Source organism: Solea solea, chromosome 10 (assembly GCF_958295425.1).
Source record: "Solea solea chromosome 10, fSolSol10.1, whole genome shotgun sequence".
In the NCBI taxonomy this organism is placed as follows: domain Eukaryota; kingdom Metazoa; phylum Chordata; class Actinopteri; order Pleuronectiformes; family Soleidae; genus Solea; species Solea solea.
Genome location: NC_081143.1, coordinates 5978684 through 5994685, shown reverse-complemented (window position 1 = coordinate 5994685; position 16002 = coordinate 5978684). Strand labels below are relative to the sequence as shown.

The 16002-nt window shown below is 42.5% G+C and overlaps 2 protein-coding genes across 3 annotated transcripts in view; one reads left to right on the top strand and one right to left on the bottom strand.

Annotated features, from left to right (window-relative positions):
• Positions 1-15350, bottom strand: part of LOC131466875 (protein kinase C beta type) — a 34358-nt gene extending 19008 nt beyond the window's left edge. The window contains exons 1-2 of one of the 2 annotated variants that reach the window (XM_058640446.1): positions 14857-15350; positions 12331-12362 (exon numbers count right to left, since the gene is read on the bottom strand). In XM_058640446.1, the coding sequence (XP_058496429.1) occupies positions 12331-12362; positions 14857-15020 (196 nt within the window). In that variant the 5' untranslated portion in view covers positions 15021-15350. The remainder of the gene's footprint in view (positions 1-12330; positions 12363-14856) is intronic. The other variant, XM_058640445.1, reaches the window with a different exon arrangement.
• On the top strand, positions 3188-5472 carry LOC131466876 (uncharacterized). Its single transcript, XM_058640447.1, has 2 exons — positions 3188-4406; positions 4713-5472. Exon 1 carries the CDS (start codon positions 3322-3324, stop codon positions 4393-4395), a length of 1074 nt encoding a protein of 357 aa, XP_058496430.1. The 5' UTR covers positions 3188-3321; the 3' UTR covers positions 4396-4406; positions 4713-5472.
• Positions 15351-16002: the final 652 nt, after the last annotated feature.

Genomic DNA, 16002 nt, shown 5'->3' with positions numbered 1-16002 from the left:
GTTCCAACTCATGAAAAATGACAACAGCCTGAAAACACAATGACTTCTGCTACAAACAGACCACACTGTAAAAATCCTAAACTACCAGATAAAAATGAAAGAAAAAGACCAAAAACACAGACAAAGGGAATCAAGGACACCACAAGAAACACAGCAAAGACCAAGCACTAGACATTTCAGTTTGAGAAGATAAATCTGCTTCTGTCGTGACTTTAGACAAGACAGAGAATTACAATCAAATCCTCTCAGGGTGGACAGTTTGTCTGCCTGAAGCACAGTATGTTTAATTCACATGTTTATTAATGGGCTAATGTCTGGGGCCACATTTTTTTGAGGTTATTAATTGAGATTAGAGAATCCTGAGGAGTTTAATTACTCTACATTCCAAGACGGATCGTCCTGAACAGTAGTTGGCAGGGACTGGCACCAAACCCAGAACTTTTAGTCATTAAAAGGTCAGATGAGACGTTTGACAGGGATTAAACTGGGAGACGGATTTTGAGTCACTGAATATATTACACTTAATAGTGCAAGAATAGCCTATGGGTGTGTAGTCAATGGCTCAGCAGTGAAGTCAGCGCTGGTTGGACTGGATGTTGTTCAGGCACGCACTTTGAGGGTTTGGGATTTTGAGGAGAAGTATTGCATGAGAGCCCGTGTGAAATGTAATGTAACCACTAGAATAGGATTTTGTTTGCACTCTGCCAACAGTCTGGTGATGCACCTGTACTTGAGATATTCGTCTAAATTACAGTACAATCAATATGACATGAGAGCCGGGCCTTATCGTGGCACTTCGGCTCATCCAGGCATGTACATTCTTGAGGCCTGATTGACGATAACAAGTGCATCTATCTGTGGACACCGCGCAGCCTGGTTATCGTCCAACATGGAGGAACTTCCTTGTGTGCCCGTTGGTGTGAAACTGTCGCGCCGCTGTGCTCTTATGGCAAAATATCCTGTTTGGATCGGCAAGGATTTGCAGTCAGACGGAACGGGGTGGCAAGTGTAGACTCGACTGAAGGGCTCAGCCTGGTTGCTAGGCAACAGAGCAGAGACCTCAGCAGGTCACTAGGCCTGTCTTTATTATGTACGCGCCGCGTGTGTGTGTGTGTGTGTGTGGGTGCGTGCACGTACAGGTGTGCGCGTGTGACAGAGCAGATTTGTCAACAGAAAAGCTGTAAAGTGTGACTGTGTCGTTCAGTGTGTTTTCTGCCACTCCACTTCTGTATTTCTGACGCACTGCAAACACACAAATGAATTCTCCACCCCCTCACATCGCCTCAAACCCAGCTGTGCCCCAACCCTTCCTGCCCACACACACACACACACACACACACAAACACACACAGTTTGACTTTATTTCTTCTTCTCATGTGTCTCATTGTGTGTTTTTTCCCTTTAAACACCACACTATACTCACAGTTGGTTCTTTGGCATTATACAGTGATAAGAGAGTTGAGCCGTGCCGTACCCTGGTCACCGTCTTCACACCCAGTCACTGTGTGCACTGTGTGGCACTGGGACCCACACCTGTACAAGTAAACACACACACTCGGCTCTCAGCTGCTTAACTGCTTGAAAGCTGTGGAAAGTGCCGGCAGTTACCACGGAGCCTCATGAAAATGTAACAAGAGTGTGAATAATTAATATTAAACCAGCGCCCGGTGTCAGTGTGTGTGTGTACGTGTGTTTTGTTAAAATGAATTATTTTTTAAAATTATTCTATTAAAGCAGAAGTATTCCCTAGAATTGTATTTTATACTTTTGTCCATCTATGTCCCCGGTACAAATAGTTTTGATGTATTAATGACATTTTTGGTTGTAAAGAAAATCAGTGACTAGAAGTCAGTGAGATTATTTAAAGGGGGTTCCGGTGATGGTTATGTTAACGTCTTCGTCTGTGGTTATCAACATTTGAAAAGGATGGATTGTCCTTCAGAGTTAGATGGACTCTTGCAGTTTGCAGCGTGTTTGATCCTCGCTCGGCTGTGCTCGGCTCGAGGTAACCCAGGGTGAAGAGCCGACGAAACATTAGCCTTTCAGCCAAATGCACTCAAATTGCTCTGTTCGCAGCACCTACTCATTTCCATTCCATTTTGTCTTTAATATCCAAACAAACCAGTTCCTTTTCATTTTAGTCGGTTAGATAATAATTTATTATGCACAATACGGACAATAGATGGTCAAAAGATGCCATAGGCAGGATGGCTGGTTTAATTCACAGGTTATTAAAATACTTACGTTTTGCGACTGTGGCTCTCTGTCCTGAGCTCTTCTTCACTTATCATATATCTTTGAAACTCTGCTAATAATCACGTTTTATTGTATTTATTGTCTGATTCTTTCACTATTTACGTCACTTCGCAGTGTAGAGGTGTTTTGTCGAGGCTCAACGGAGCAGTAGCAGAGTAAGTGAAGTGGAAAAGTCACCAGGAGCGCCGGCTTGTCTTTGAACCGCAAAGCTTCCCGTGATACTACAGATTTAGGGGCTAAATGAAGCTGAGAGGGGATCACGTGAATTACATCATGCTGAAATAATACGCAACAAAACCTCCTCCTGCCTAGTGTGTCTTTAACCATGTGATCATTTTTTTCATGGAGGTTGTGATTGAAGTCATTCCTGTCATCCACTGCTGTCCAAGTTTCCCCCTAGAGGAACAAAAAAATGATCTAATTGACCATAAAATGATCATTTTCAGTGACAATGTTACTAACAACATTGATTAAAATGAAGTAAGGCTCATTTAAAAAATACTGAGCACTGGTCCAAGTTGTAAAAAGGGCTATGTTTACAGCCAGAAGATGAATGCGGGTCGTAGCTTTGCACAAGAGATTATGCCCGAAACAGAAGCCCGACGAAGAAGAAATGAGCGCGTTCAAGCAGGTGTCTCATATTCTCAGTGCTTGATCAAAGCTAAAGCTGCAGTCAGTGAATTTAGTTCACAGGTCAAAAATATTTTAAAACCCAAGATTAAGAATGTTTGTTTTTTTTATGTTTTGGATTTTGGATCAGAATATAAGTTATTATTGTACATTCCTGCATTAAAGAAAATTCCCTCACATAAGTAGTTTCTATTCTCTTTTCCTATCTGACTCTTCCTCTTGGTCTCTAGAAAGATCCTCTTCATTCTTTCTCATTTCAAAGGATCAAAGACCTCCCCTCAAGTGTTGCAAGTCAGTTGGAATCCACAAAGTTGCATCACTGCTCGTAAATGTACACTTCCTCCTGTCTACCACATCTCTCTGAACAACATTCACGTCTGCCAACACTAAACACACTTTGAATCAATAACAACGACTGAAGACACAACAGGGCCGATGGAAGAGTCAATCAACACCATTCGCCCGCTCTTCCAGTCGTGTTTCGAGCGCTTGACTGCCGACCAGTGGCACTTGGTGGCCTCGGGCAGACCGGACATCAACACCAAACACATACTGGCACACATGCTGGTGAAAGTCCTCGGTGACCTCTCGGGCGTCTGGTCCAACCCAGGTGTGAAGCGGAATCGACTGCACGAGAGTGTGAACAGCTCGGTCACCCTCAGTATCAAGGAGACGCTGGGAATCAAGTCGGTGTACAGTCCCAGCACGGACAAACTCACAGAGCTCATCTCAACAGAGGTCGAAGACCTAGTGAAGACGCCGCGGACGCAAACTCGGATCACTACCCCGCACAGACTCAACGCCATGATTATTCTGCTGTGCAACATCCTGGAGGCAATGGCAGGGAAGCAAAAAAAACAAGCCAAGGTGAAACAAAGTATATTCAGGAGGAAACAGACCACCCCGCGCCAGAGCACACAGTCTGTCCAGGACATCATCCTTGACGAGGTGAATCAAATCCTTAAACCCATTCTGGATGATATGTCGCGCACAGAGTACAAAATGCTGAAAGAGGAGTTTTCCGCTGATATTGCAGACATTGCTCGGACTGTTACGGAGTCCATGAGGCCACAGGGGACAGGAGGTCCTAAATCCCCACAGCAGAGTCACAGACTGGTCCAGGTGAACGTGAAGATCTGTGACTTTTTCGCAAAGATGTTCATCAGAGCCTCCATGTGTCAAATAACGTCCCAAATAAAAGCCAAGTTCACCAGAGAGGCCAAAGTCACAGACAGCGAGTCGTTCCGGTCACTGATGGTTGACGTTGAATACGTGCTGCGCACAACTGACGAGACCACGCTGAGCGCCCAAACATGGCAACTCAGTACACTGCTCTACACGCACGTCACCGGTCAGACGCGGCAAGCGAGGCGGAGGGCGCCCGTCAGCGTCCCCCGGCGGCATTACAGCATGTATCTAGACATACGTGGCAGAGTGATCCGTTTCCTGTCACTGTTTTGGTGGTGGCTGAGCAACCAAGTCATCTCCACAGTGCAATGTTCAATTTGACAAACACTGAGGTAACTAGAGCTGCAACTAACATTTATTTTCATAATCCATTCATCTGACGATTATTTTCTTGATTAATCGTTTGGTCCATAAAATATTAAAAAAAAGTTGATCGATGTTCATCAAACCTGGAAATGATGACGTTCTCAAATGTCTTATTTTGTCCACAAACCAAAATGATTCATTTTGAATGATTTCTTTGTTATCCAGAGCAAAGACATGAAGGAAATATTCACATTTAAGAAGCTTAAATAATCAGAAATCTTGTTTTAATCAGGAAAAAAACTTCAAAACGATGAATCGATTTGTTGTTTCAGCTCTAGTGGCAACATTGCTCTGCAAGAACGAGCGCCCGGAGGATAAAGATGGCTGGATCTGTGTTTCGGACTGAATGTATCTTCTGGGAGATGAAATTTGAAGGCACCAACAACGTTACTTCAAAAGATGTTGACGGACTTTAGAAGTCATTTTGACATTTATATAAAGTGAATGTGATAGTGGTTCACAGCATATACAACAGATTCTTTTGAAGTTAACTGCTACATTTCGCTGTCCCTGCTAATACTAAAATAAATACAATCAGGCCGAGTAAAAAAGAAAAAAATGTGTTATTCTCTTTTCTTTCTTTCTTTTTTTTTTAGCTTTGCCTACTCAGTCTTTACTGAGCTGCTGCTGTAAGGAAATGAAATAAAATGCTGGGCCAAAATGAATAGAGCCTCTCAAAAAACAAGTGTGAGCCTTCAAGTTAAAATGCTTCAAATGAAAGTGGAAAATGTCTTTTCAAAGCATTCTTCATTTTGTTTTGAATGGAAACAAACGTGTGGTACGGCTAATTTTAGTGGCAACTGCAGCCTATTTTGCAGGTAACCGTGTTTTGCACAACATCATCAGATAATATAGATGAAGTGCTGTTTTTCCTTTGGAAATAAGTCATCAGTCTTTTGGGTAATGTTTGACTTTGATCAATTCCGGTTCAGAATCTGATTTTTCTTACGATTCCAATGTTTGATTCCAGTATGAAAAAAAAAAAGTAAAATATTAACAAAAATAATGCAATATTTTAAGCCTTTTGTTTGTTGCTGTATGTTGGATTTGTCAGAAGCAAGTTTTTAAAGAAATCCAATCAGAGAACTGGAAAAGTAACTGCAACGACTGCAAGTGCATTTAGTGCACATGAATGTGCATGTTTTAAATGTAAACAGAAATGCTGTTGCCGTGCAGCCAGGTTTTTCAACATTCTCAGCAGCCATGAAGGCTTAGTGCTGGATCCGCTTTCGAGAGGAAGAGGAAATCCAACTAGAAGGAGGCCCCAGGGTAAATCTAGGACGTGCGGAGAGATTAGATCTTTCATCTGGCCTGGAAACGCCTCGGTGTATCCCCAGGAGAGCTGGTGGAGGTGGCTGGAAAGAGAAGCATCTGGGCCTCGCTGCTGTCCCCGCGACCCAAACATAAACAAGTAGACTTGATTTTTTGAGATAATAAGTGGCAGCCCTATCCAGCACCTGGTTACCTGGCACATGGAAATCCTTTATTAATTTTCATTTATTTTTGTGATTGGCAACTGTAGTACAACAGAAAAGCGGGCAAGGGGCAGGGCAAGATGGAGGCAGATTAAGAAGAATTACAGAAGAATCTATCCATTTTTATTTTATTTGCATCAGTGTTGATGTGCAAAGTATATATGATAGGATTCTCATTATCAGTATCGCTCAAAATCACTGGACGGGATATCGGACAGGTAAAAATGTCACATCCGTCACAACCCAAAAACACCGAGACCGTTTTTTAAACATCAGCAACAGCATTTTAGCGTCACTCGTAGAGTCGTGTTCATTTTAGGGCCAGGATGATACTAGAGCTGCAGCAAAAGATTATATTCATAATCCATTCATCTGTATGAGTATTTTCTCGATTAATAAAAGGTCCGAAAATGTAGAAAAATATTGATCAAACCTGGAAATGACGATGTTCTCAAATGTCTTGTTTTGTGATTCAGTTTCAGTTCTTTCAGCAAGGAAACTAGAAAATAATCACAATTAAGAAGCTAAAACTGTCAGAAATCTTGTTTTAGTAATGAGAAAACCCTCAAACCTATAAATCAATTATCAAAATAGATGACGATTCATTTACTAATCGATTATTTGAGTAATTGTTTCAGCCCTAAATGATACCACTTTTTTGTTTCTAATACCGATATCACAAAATCGAGTATCTACGATACCTATACTGTCTCCCAGAGATGGTCATTTTAGACCATTTATAAACTATGAAGCAACACATTTGTCATGAGTCATTCCAAAGACATCATTCTCCAACTGTGTAACAAATATTGTTCTCCCCTAAAATGCTCTTGATGATTTTTATTTACATTTTTACTCGACCACAAGTACTGGTAAAAAAATATATACTCAAGTAAGTAAAGTAAGTAAAAAGTATTCTTCTGAAAAAAGAAAGAAAGTATTGTTTAATGCATTCTCAACAAAAATCATGCCATATACAGGATATTTGGATTGGATTGGATCTGTTCTATATCCGATTAATGATTTTGACCAGTATCGGACCGATTCCGATACTGACCCGATACCGATTCCCATCCCTAGTTAATCATTTCTTCTTTATGTGAGAAGTGTAAGAGAAAAACTTCTTGAAATTAGCAACTCACATTACTAGAAGTACAAAAGCATAGGCCAGGTGCAATTCTGTGGAGCCGTGGCACCCATCGTTTGTCTACAGAGTGTGCCTCATTCTATCTGTGTTGAACCTAACTGGGACAAAGGACCGATAACTCAACTACGCAGTCCTCCGCAAGGTTGATTCAAGGTATCTGCAGAGGAAGGCTCCGGACATCGTGACCTGACGTCTCTCTCCTCTCCCACGTTTCTCTGTTTCCAATAAAGCTTTTCAACTTAACTCGCTGACTCCAGAAACTCCATCCTTGGTCTTCTCACCTGATAATGAAATCTCAGCCACAAGAAGAATATTTATTATACAGACGGAGAATTGTGTCTTTGAAATAGCTTAAAATGGCACAAATGTGTTGATCAAAGCGTCATGGTTTAAAAATGATTGTATTGGACTGATGTCAGTGTCGGTAGATAAGTGCCGTCCCCAAAGGCCTTTATTTTTAAACTCTTAAGTGTCACCTGTGCCTTACCCACTAAAGACAATAACTATATAATCACACGCTGTATTTAAAGTACATTTTTTTTCAACATCTCTTGGCGTCAAGTTATCTGATGTAGAGCTGGAACAATTACTCGATTATTAATCGAGTACTAAATTAATCGTCAACGACTTTGATAATCGATTCATCGGTTTGGAGCTTTTTTCATGATTAAAACAAGATTTCTGATTGTTTCAGCTTCTTAAATGTGAATATGTTCTGGTTTCTTTGCTCCACAGAACAAAGAAATCAGTCAAACTGAATCATTCTGGTACGAGGACAAAAACAAGATATTTGAGAACATCATCATTTCCAGGTTTGACAAACTCTGATCGACATTTTTCAAAATGTTCGGACTTTTTATGGACCAAACGATTACTAGATTAATCTGCATTATGAAAATCATCGCTCGTTGCAGCTCTAATCTGATGTGATCTGAGCAGTTATGATTGACGCATACCAACTTTGAATCTCGTGAACTTCCTCTTTTTGCTCTTTGAACACGAGCAATAAAAAAGAAAAGTCCAGGGCAGAAAATAAATCTTTACCAGTAAAACAGGTATTTAAACACACCCACACAAGTCAACTCTGTCACACAAAAACAAAATACACACACTCTTCTCTCCATCTCTACATGCCAGAACGAGTCTGCACCAGATGTCTGACATTCCTCCAAGTGTGTGTGTGTGTGTGTGCGTGTATATATATACATACACCTCCCATTCATAACAGCATGTACAGCCTTCTTGTTCGTCTTGTTCCCTTTAAGAAGCTGTTCATGCCTTCCTCACTGGTTCTTGTTTACAAATCTCACATTTTTCTCGCGTCAAAGGAAGTACACTCACTGCAGATTTATGAAGACTTTTCACTGTTTCCCTGTGCTCAGAAACACGGAGGTTAAGAACACACTGTGAACATTTGTCAGCATCTAGGTTACAAGCAACCACTGCATCAACACACGCAGTTGACTATATGTCACTGTGAAGCAGGTCTTAACTGCAAGTCGAACGACACTTAAAAAGCAGGCCGCTCCACCTCAGTGTCTCCAGATCAAATCAGTGCACGTTTAAGTAAACATGAAAAACACTGACTTTACAAACGACAGCTGCAATGTGACTGAAAGCTCAACAGCTACTGTGAACCGTAAGGTTTTTGTTTTCCAGCCATGCCAAGAGCTTTGGGTGTTTTAAATGGAGCTAAGTACGTCTGCGGGGGCCGGTCCCCGGGCTCCGGGTTTACCTGCGGGACGAGTCACTCACCCCGTGTGGGTTAGGCTAATCCAAAACAGTGAAAACAAGGGGGGTGTTCTCTGAAGACACGCTGTGACCTGTGAAACACAGGTGCTCTAAACACCCCCATTAGCACTTCCTCCTGATGAAATTAACCATAGACTGTATGAAGTTAACATGGCAAAAAATCCAATATTCTCATATAACCCATAGGTTAATAATAAATGGGTCAGTTTTTCTCATACCCATGTATGATTCGTGCTGATATCGTATCGGATCAATATCGGTATCGTATCGTGAAAAAAGTTGTATCGGGACATCCCTACTTAAAAAGGAATTATGGTATATGGTATGTACTTGTTTAATATCATTCTGTAACGATATATATACACATTGCAACATAAATCACAATCGGTCAAGCTTAAAGGTTCCCCTGTACTCTGACGTGAAAACAGAGGAAAAGGTTATTTTGGTTTAAATTTAGTTTATTTTTGTACAAGTTTGTCAACTGAAGCACGTTCTGCAAATGAATTTAGATAAATAAAATCAAATTAAATTAGACCTTTATCAGTCCCATCCTCTATTAGAAACCTTCCAGGGCAATGGGGGTTGGGTACCTTGCTCAGTGGTACCCCAGGCTTTTTTTTTACCCAGTGGGGACTTGTGTCTTTTTCTTTGTCGAGCTCAAAATCAGGTAAATTGTTGGCAAACAAACTCAGCAAACAAACACACAAACACAAACGTGACTTGACCAATCTGACGTGGAAGCAAAATACGACACTTCGCAGCTGTTCTTCAAATCTCTCTCTGCAGTCCGTGTATAGCAGGGGAAGAACCTTCTGAGAGAAATGTTCACTGCCAGAGAGTTGGTAACGAGGGTCAATCACATTTATCAACCATTTGTGTGCCTGTTTCTGTCGTATGGCAGGGCACGAGACAGAGTAGACACTATGTTGTGTGCATCAACCTAACATGACGCGTCTTTTCCGTAATGGTTTCATGGCCCCGCTCTGTGTGTGCATGTGTAAATAAATGGTACAAAAACTTTTCTAATGGGTCCATTAGATCATGTCTGGCTGCAGCTGTGGTGTGACAGTGACAGGATAAGAAATTTGGACTTAAAAAATGCTTCTTTTGTGAGCAAAATGCTGTAATAACCTCCCTTCACATGCAGAACGCTTAATAACCAAACGTATATCTTTTATTACCCTGACCATGTCTTCATCTTCATTACTTATGTTGCTTTGTGACTCTTCAGTGAAGTAGAATTGAATTCATGTGAAGAAAAGCAAATAAACTGCACTTGTTTTCTACCCTCTACCTTATCCTTGTGTGTTTGTCTTGCACTGTATTATCAGCACACACCATTTTATTCTTCTGTTTTACCCCTTTGATTCTATTTTAGGTTATCTAAAGCACTTTGATTCACCTTGTCGTTGCAATTTGACACACGAATGAACTAACGTAGTCTGGAAATGATACAAACACAGCTGCAAAACTTTCCTTCAACCTGCAAATCACCATATTTGACTCACACTGAGGACAATTTTGACCCAGATATGGAAATTTTCTTATATTCCTGTTCATGGTTTCACTGTGAACACAGTAGGTATCACAGTCAACCCTTTGTTCTGCTCACAAAGTCTTTGCTACTTAACATTTACTAAGAATCTCGGCAAATGTAAGGCCCATTCTTTACTGTTCTCATTCCAATAAAAAATTAAATGTAGGCTCATCGGACACAACCCCAGTACAGCCTGGATTTGGGTTGAGAAATGTTTAAGGGCAACAACTTGCTTGATGCCTAATTATATATTATATAATTATTTTCCTATTCTCAAGCTTGAAAATATTATCAGATTTCTACAACTCTTCTCAAGATTGGTAAAAAAAACAAAAAACAAAAAAACAGTACTATATAAAATTAAGGTCTACATAAGACGTTGATATATGGCCATCAAAATTAAATTATTACAATGTAAAGTTCCAGATAACATTGGGTTTTTTTCATTATCTGACTTTTTTATCACTGACTTTATCAAATCTCTTTTCTAAATCAACTACTGTAAGATATCAGAATAAATATTCAACATATAAGCGCATGAAAGCTCAGGTAAGGGTTATTTTTGCTTGACAAATGTTCTTAAACCATGAGTCATTATTGAATTTGACTTCATTTGCACAATTATTTTCCAATTTTGCTCCAAAATATGTGGATGACATCAATCCATGAGATAACGTTGAAGCATTACACCTTAAATTGTGTTCTTCCAGCAAATGTAGCCCAGTGATAACTGGTAATCTACAAATGACTATGTCACTGCTTACTGGCATGTTTGATCAATTGAATGATTGATTGATTCTTTACATTCCTTCACAGTGTGAACATTAACAACCCTTGGACCAGTTTGGTGTAGAGGAGGTGGTCAATAAATCGGAGTTATCAGTTAAGTCACGGAAACTCACCACGAAACCTGACCCGGCAACAGCTCGACCTGTGCAAAGCTCTGGTTGGTCTGTGCAACGTGTGTTACCAGCTCAGAGTAACTCACCACTAACTATTTCATTTCAGGAGACTGTATATAGAGACCGTTCGCCGTCTCTACCCACAGTGCATTTCCTGTCTCACCGCCAGTGCTGTGAATAAGCCTGTAGCCTGCAGAGATGAAGGGACCTCAGCTGTTTTTAACTGCTGATGACACAAAATGACACAAACTCCACACACGAGCTTCGCTTTGCACAACTCCTAATCAAAAAGAGTGTTACATAAGAGCTCGATGTGTTCACTTGAGCAAGACACATGTTTAGGTGGGTGCCTCACATGGGTCAGTGCAGTGGAGGAAGTGATACTACAAGGACAGCGACAACGCTTGCTGCAGCACACATTAAATGGAGGGGGGGGGGGGGGGGGGTTTGTCGATGCAAAAAACCTGTTCACTAAACCATTTTGTGCAGTTGTCCGTGTCTAGACACACACCCACCCACCCACTTGTCACAACCACAGCCAGCCGCCCACCCACAGACGCACATCACCGCCCACCCACACACACACACACACACACACACACACACACACAAAGTCACCATTTTATAAATCCAATCAGATGTCAGGCTTGACGTTAAAAGGAGAAATAAAGAAATGCTTATGAAATCTAAGTTTCTGCTCCGTCTTCCTCTCCTCTCCTCTCTCCCTGGCCAAAGCCAGACATCTCGGTTTTCACCATTCCGTCAACTCTTCTACTCTTACACCTCACACTGTCTCTTCTGCCTGAGCCTATTCGAGGATTCTCACTCTCATTTATCACTGTTGGCAAGCGACTGCTTCGACTTTGACACCTGCCTTCCAAACAACAACAACACACCGTCGACGAAAGGAGCCAACGGGTCACTCAGACCCGTGGCCCTGAATACAACAAAAACACACACACACACACACACACACACACACACAGCAAGCAAACGCTGCTTCAGACAGTGAACATCCCTCCACACACCCACAGCCATATGCAGCAGCACAATTTGTGAATAAGCTCCTGCTCTTACCTTGGCACTGGAATCCCTGTTTCCCAAAGCCCCTGTGGACAGAAGACAAGAGAGGTCAATTTGGGGGATTCATGAGATGAATGAGGGTGGGAATCACAGGGTACCTCATGATATGATACCATACATGGTCCACGATACCAATAACATCATGATACAACGATTCTGTGATAATCAACGTACAGCAATACAATCATATATCGATACATCATGAAAGAAAATGTCCCGGAGAAATTTGAATAAATATCTAATTGGGATTATTTTGACTAAAATTGCTATTGCGATATGAATAACATATTTAAAATCATTACTGTGTGATATTTTTGCGAATCTGTGAGAAACAAATAAGTTTTCTTCAGTCTGTAGAATTAGGATGTGTGCAGGCCAGGACAACATTTAATCTGAAATGGTCATTTTTCCTCACACATTTTGGCTTTAAAAGAAATACTGCGCCTCCTGCGATTTGAAAATTGCAGCAAGCCGTATTGCGATATCGTTTTAAACTTCGATTAATTGTTCAGCCCTACTGCAAAGTTGAAGTCTTTTTATTCACAACCTAGCGAACAAGGTGCATAAAGGCCAGGTCTCTTCTCAAGTTTACTTCATTCATTTGAGCAGCGCCACCATGAGAAGACATGAAGTAGTGAAGCCTGGCAGGGACTGTTTACTGTAATGTGCCTTCATTTTCTAATTAAAATGTCGTATCGATTATCGAGATTCGAGAAAGGAAGGATGGCGATAGATCATCAAATCGATATTTTCACGCACCCCTGAACGTCACTCGTGAGGGGATGCTGCAACAGGGTGACAATGCAGGCAATCGCCTGGGGAGCCAAGGTGAGAAGGAAATGCCTGGTGCAATCCACATCAACCCCAATTTTGTGAAAACTATGTGAAATTACACCATGGTTCATAAGCAACAATGACGGCTCGACCACACTACTTCCAACCATTTGTACTTCTGCCTTGCTTTAAAGCTGTAGTGCGTAACTTTTGGAGAAGAAACCTTGTAACACGATTGTAACATCCTTCATCTGAAAATGCATTTTGTGGTAGTGTTGGCGCTTTACAAACCTTTGCATGGAACCTTGCAACATTCACCACAGTTTATGGTCACATCAACTTTATTTTTATGTACTTAACTACTCTATCACACCTGACTGAGGGAGCGTTTGTGAGTATACAGCAGTAGAGCAGGGAAGCTTTTATCCTGTCAAACTGATTAAGGTCAGGGGTTTTTTTTGCGCTGTAGAATTCACTGCTGAATCTTTTTGTGGATGCGTCTTTGCGTTTTCAGTCATACTCCCACCCGTTAGCGGCCATACGGTTGTTCTAGAGCAACGCTGTTGTTGCCTCCGTCTCTCCTCACATTAAACAACGTGTACACTTCTCAGCGCATACTGAGAAACACAGAGAGTCGTGTGGAGCTCACGGGCTTCATTAGCATTTGGTGAACTCATTTGCCAGTGGTTTGAATGTAACAAACATTTGTTTATATTTCAAATTTACACTTAAACAAGTTCAATTTGGACACGTTATCAAAGCGGGAGTCCCTCGTGCTAACATCTGTGTGATGAGTGAGTGTCGGGATAAATAAACACTGCAGTTTATACGTGCCGCCATACGGATCTTCCCGTTTCCATGTTTAAATGACAAATACAAACTACCACCTGTTGCACCTTTTTTACCAGACAATCTGAAGCAGTGTCACAGATAATTGTTGTTCCATCAGCCAACCATTTGTGTGTGTGTGTGTGTGTGTGTGTGTCCACCCCCCCACAAAATGCAGCAGAGTTTTCAAATGAAATGGAGCCAGCAACATTTTCAAACTTAAAGTAGAATGGATGGCAGGTGTATCCGGAGTAGAGTGTATGCATTTTTAAAAGAAATGAGCATAGTGTGGAGGTCACTGCTCATGTGTTTGGGTTAGACTCAATGAAGGTCCCTGCAGGGCTTTTTTCCACATAGAGGGCCCCTTAATGTAGCCTGTGACACATCTCCAAACTGTCATGTTATCTTCAAGATGCACTGTTTACAGTGACATCTGACAAGGCTCTTTTTCCACCCATGTATGTCAATAATCATTATTTCTCAAATACATTTAGATCCACTCCAATTACACACTCTCCGATGAGCCCACACAGCTGCAGCAGTCACAGTGGGGCCCTGTGCCTGTGTCTCCAGCTGCATTCCTCCACCAGACCTCCAGTTTCAGGGATGGGTGTCGGGTCGATGCGGTAACGCTGCCGAAAAGGCTGGCACGCGCGCACACACACACACACACACAGAGAGAGAGAGAGAGCACAGGCCCGCGGTGCTGTCGCATTGTGGAGATCTACTGTAGGTTGAGAATGGCGCATCGCGGTGTTTTTGACAATGACAGTGGATGAAGGACTGCGGTGTCAGTGATGAAGGAGGCCGAGCAGAGCAGAGCCGCAGCAGCAGCAGCAAGTGAATCACCTGTGTCCTTCCCCCCCCCTCTCACTCTGTCACTCTCTCACTCACACACACACACTCTCACTCACTCACCAGATGAAGTCCGTGCAGTGGCTGCAGAAGGTGGGCTGCTTGAAGAAGCGCGCGATGAACTTGTGGTTCTTCACCTCGTGCACATTCTTCTGACGGAGGGCTCCCTGGCGGGCGAAGCCGCGCGCACTCTCCGGTACCTCTCCGTCGCTGTTGGGGTCAGCCATCTTAAACGAGGAAGCAGCGGCAGCGGTGGTTCGAGAGGAGCGAGGGGTGAGGAGAGCTGAAGAGAGAGATGTGGAGGGAGGGAGAGACGACGGAGGCAGCGGGGGGAACACGAGTGGCAATGCGGGTGCCTCCTCCTCCTCCTCTCCGCCCCTCTGACCGCCTCGGTGTCGCTCGTGCTGCCGGTGGTTTATCGCTCTGCGTCCAGCTCGCGCTGAAGCTGCTACCGCCGCTGCTTCTTCCGGCGGGTCCCCGTGCCGCGCGCCTGCTTCCCTGTTCTCGCCAATGTGTTGCTGCTGCTTACTGCTTACAACTCTCTCTCTCTCTCTCTCTCTCTCTATCTATCTCTCCCCCTCCCTCTCTCGCTCTCTCTCTCTCTCTCTCCTCCAGTCTTGACAGTTGCTGTGTGCGCGTGCACGCGTTCACGCGTGCCACACAGGTTAACTGGAACTACAGTACAGTGGAAATGTGTCATCTCCTCAAGAGATTATTTGAAGATCTAGAGTTTAAGCTCAATTACATGTAATTAAATCCAGTTTTCACAGTTGAATCATTCAATGTTTGGGGGGGGGGGGGGGGTAGAAAACAGGTACAAAACATCTTCCTGAGGGAAGCAGCTGTGGATGAGATGGATCACAGCATTATTTCTGATATTCAGCGTATACCTGTCACTTAGCTGCATGACATCTGTGGTTTCACTGTGGGGGTTTTTTCCTGCCATGTTATACCCACTCTGGACTTCATACACTTCACATCCAGCTGCCAGTACCAAGCCACCATGTTTAAAGACACAGTGGATGATGCAATGCTTTCCAAATAAAAACGTCAAACCACAAGCACTTGTGTAGTAACACATGTATTTTTGTATTTCTTTAGTTGTCAGCAGGGGCACGTCAAAGGACTATAGGGGCTCCGGGCAAAAGAAACCAAGTGGCCCCCTGCATTGATCCATCTCTAGGCATGTTTCCACGTGCACAGTGTTTC

Bases quoted from the DNA above. Each gene is read 5' to 3' on its own strand.
- LOC131466876 (XM_058640447.1), top strand. From the start codon at position 3,322: ATGGAAGAGTCAATCAACACCATTCGCCCGCTCTTCCAGTCGTGTTTC.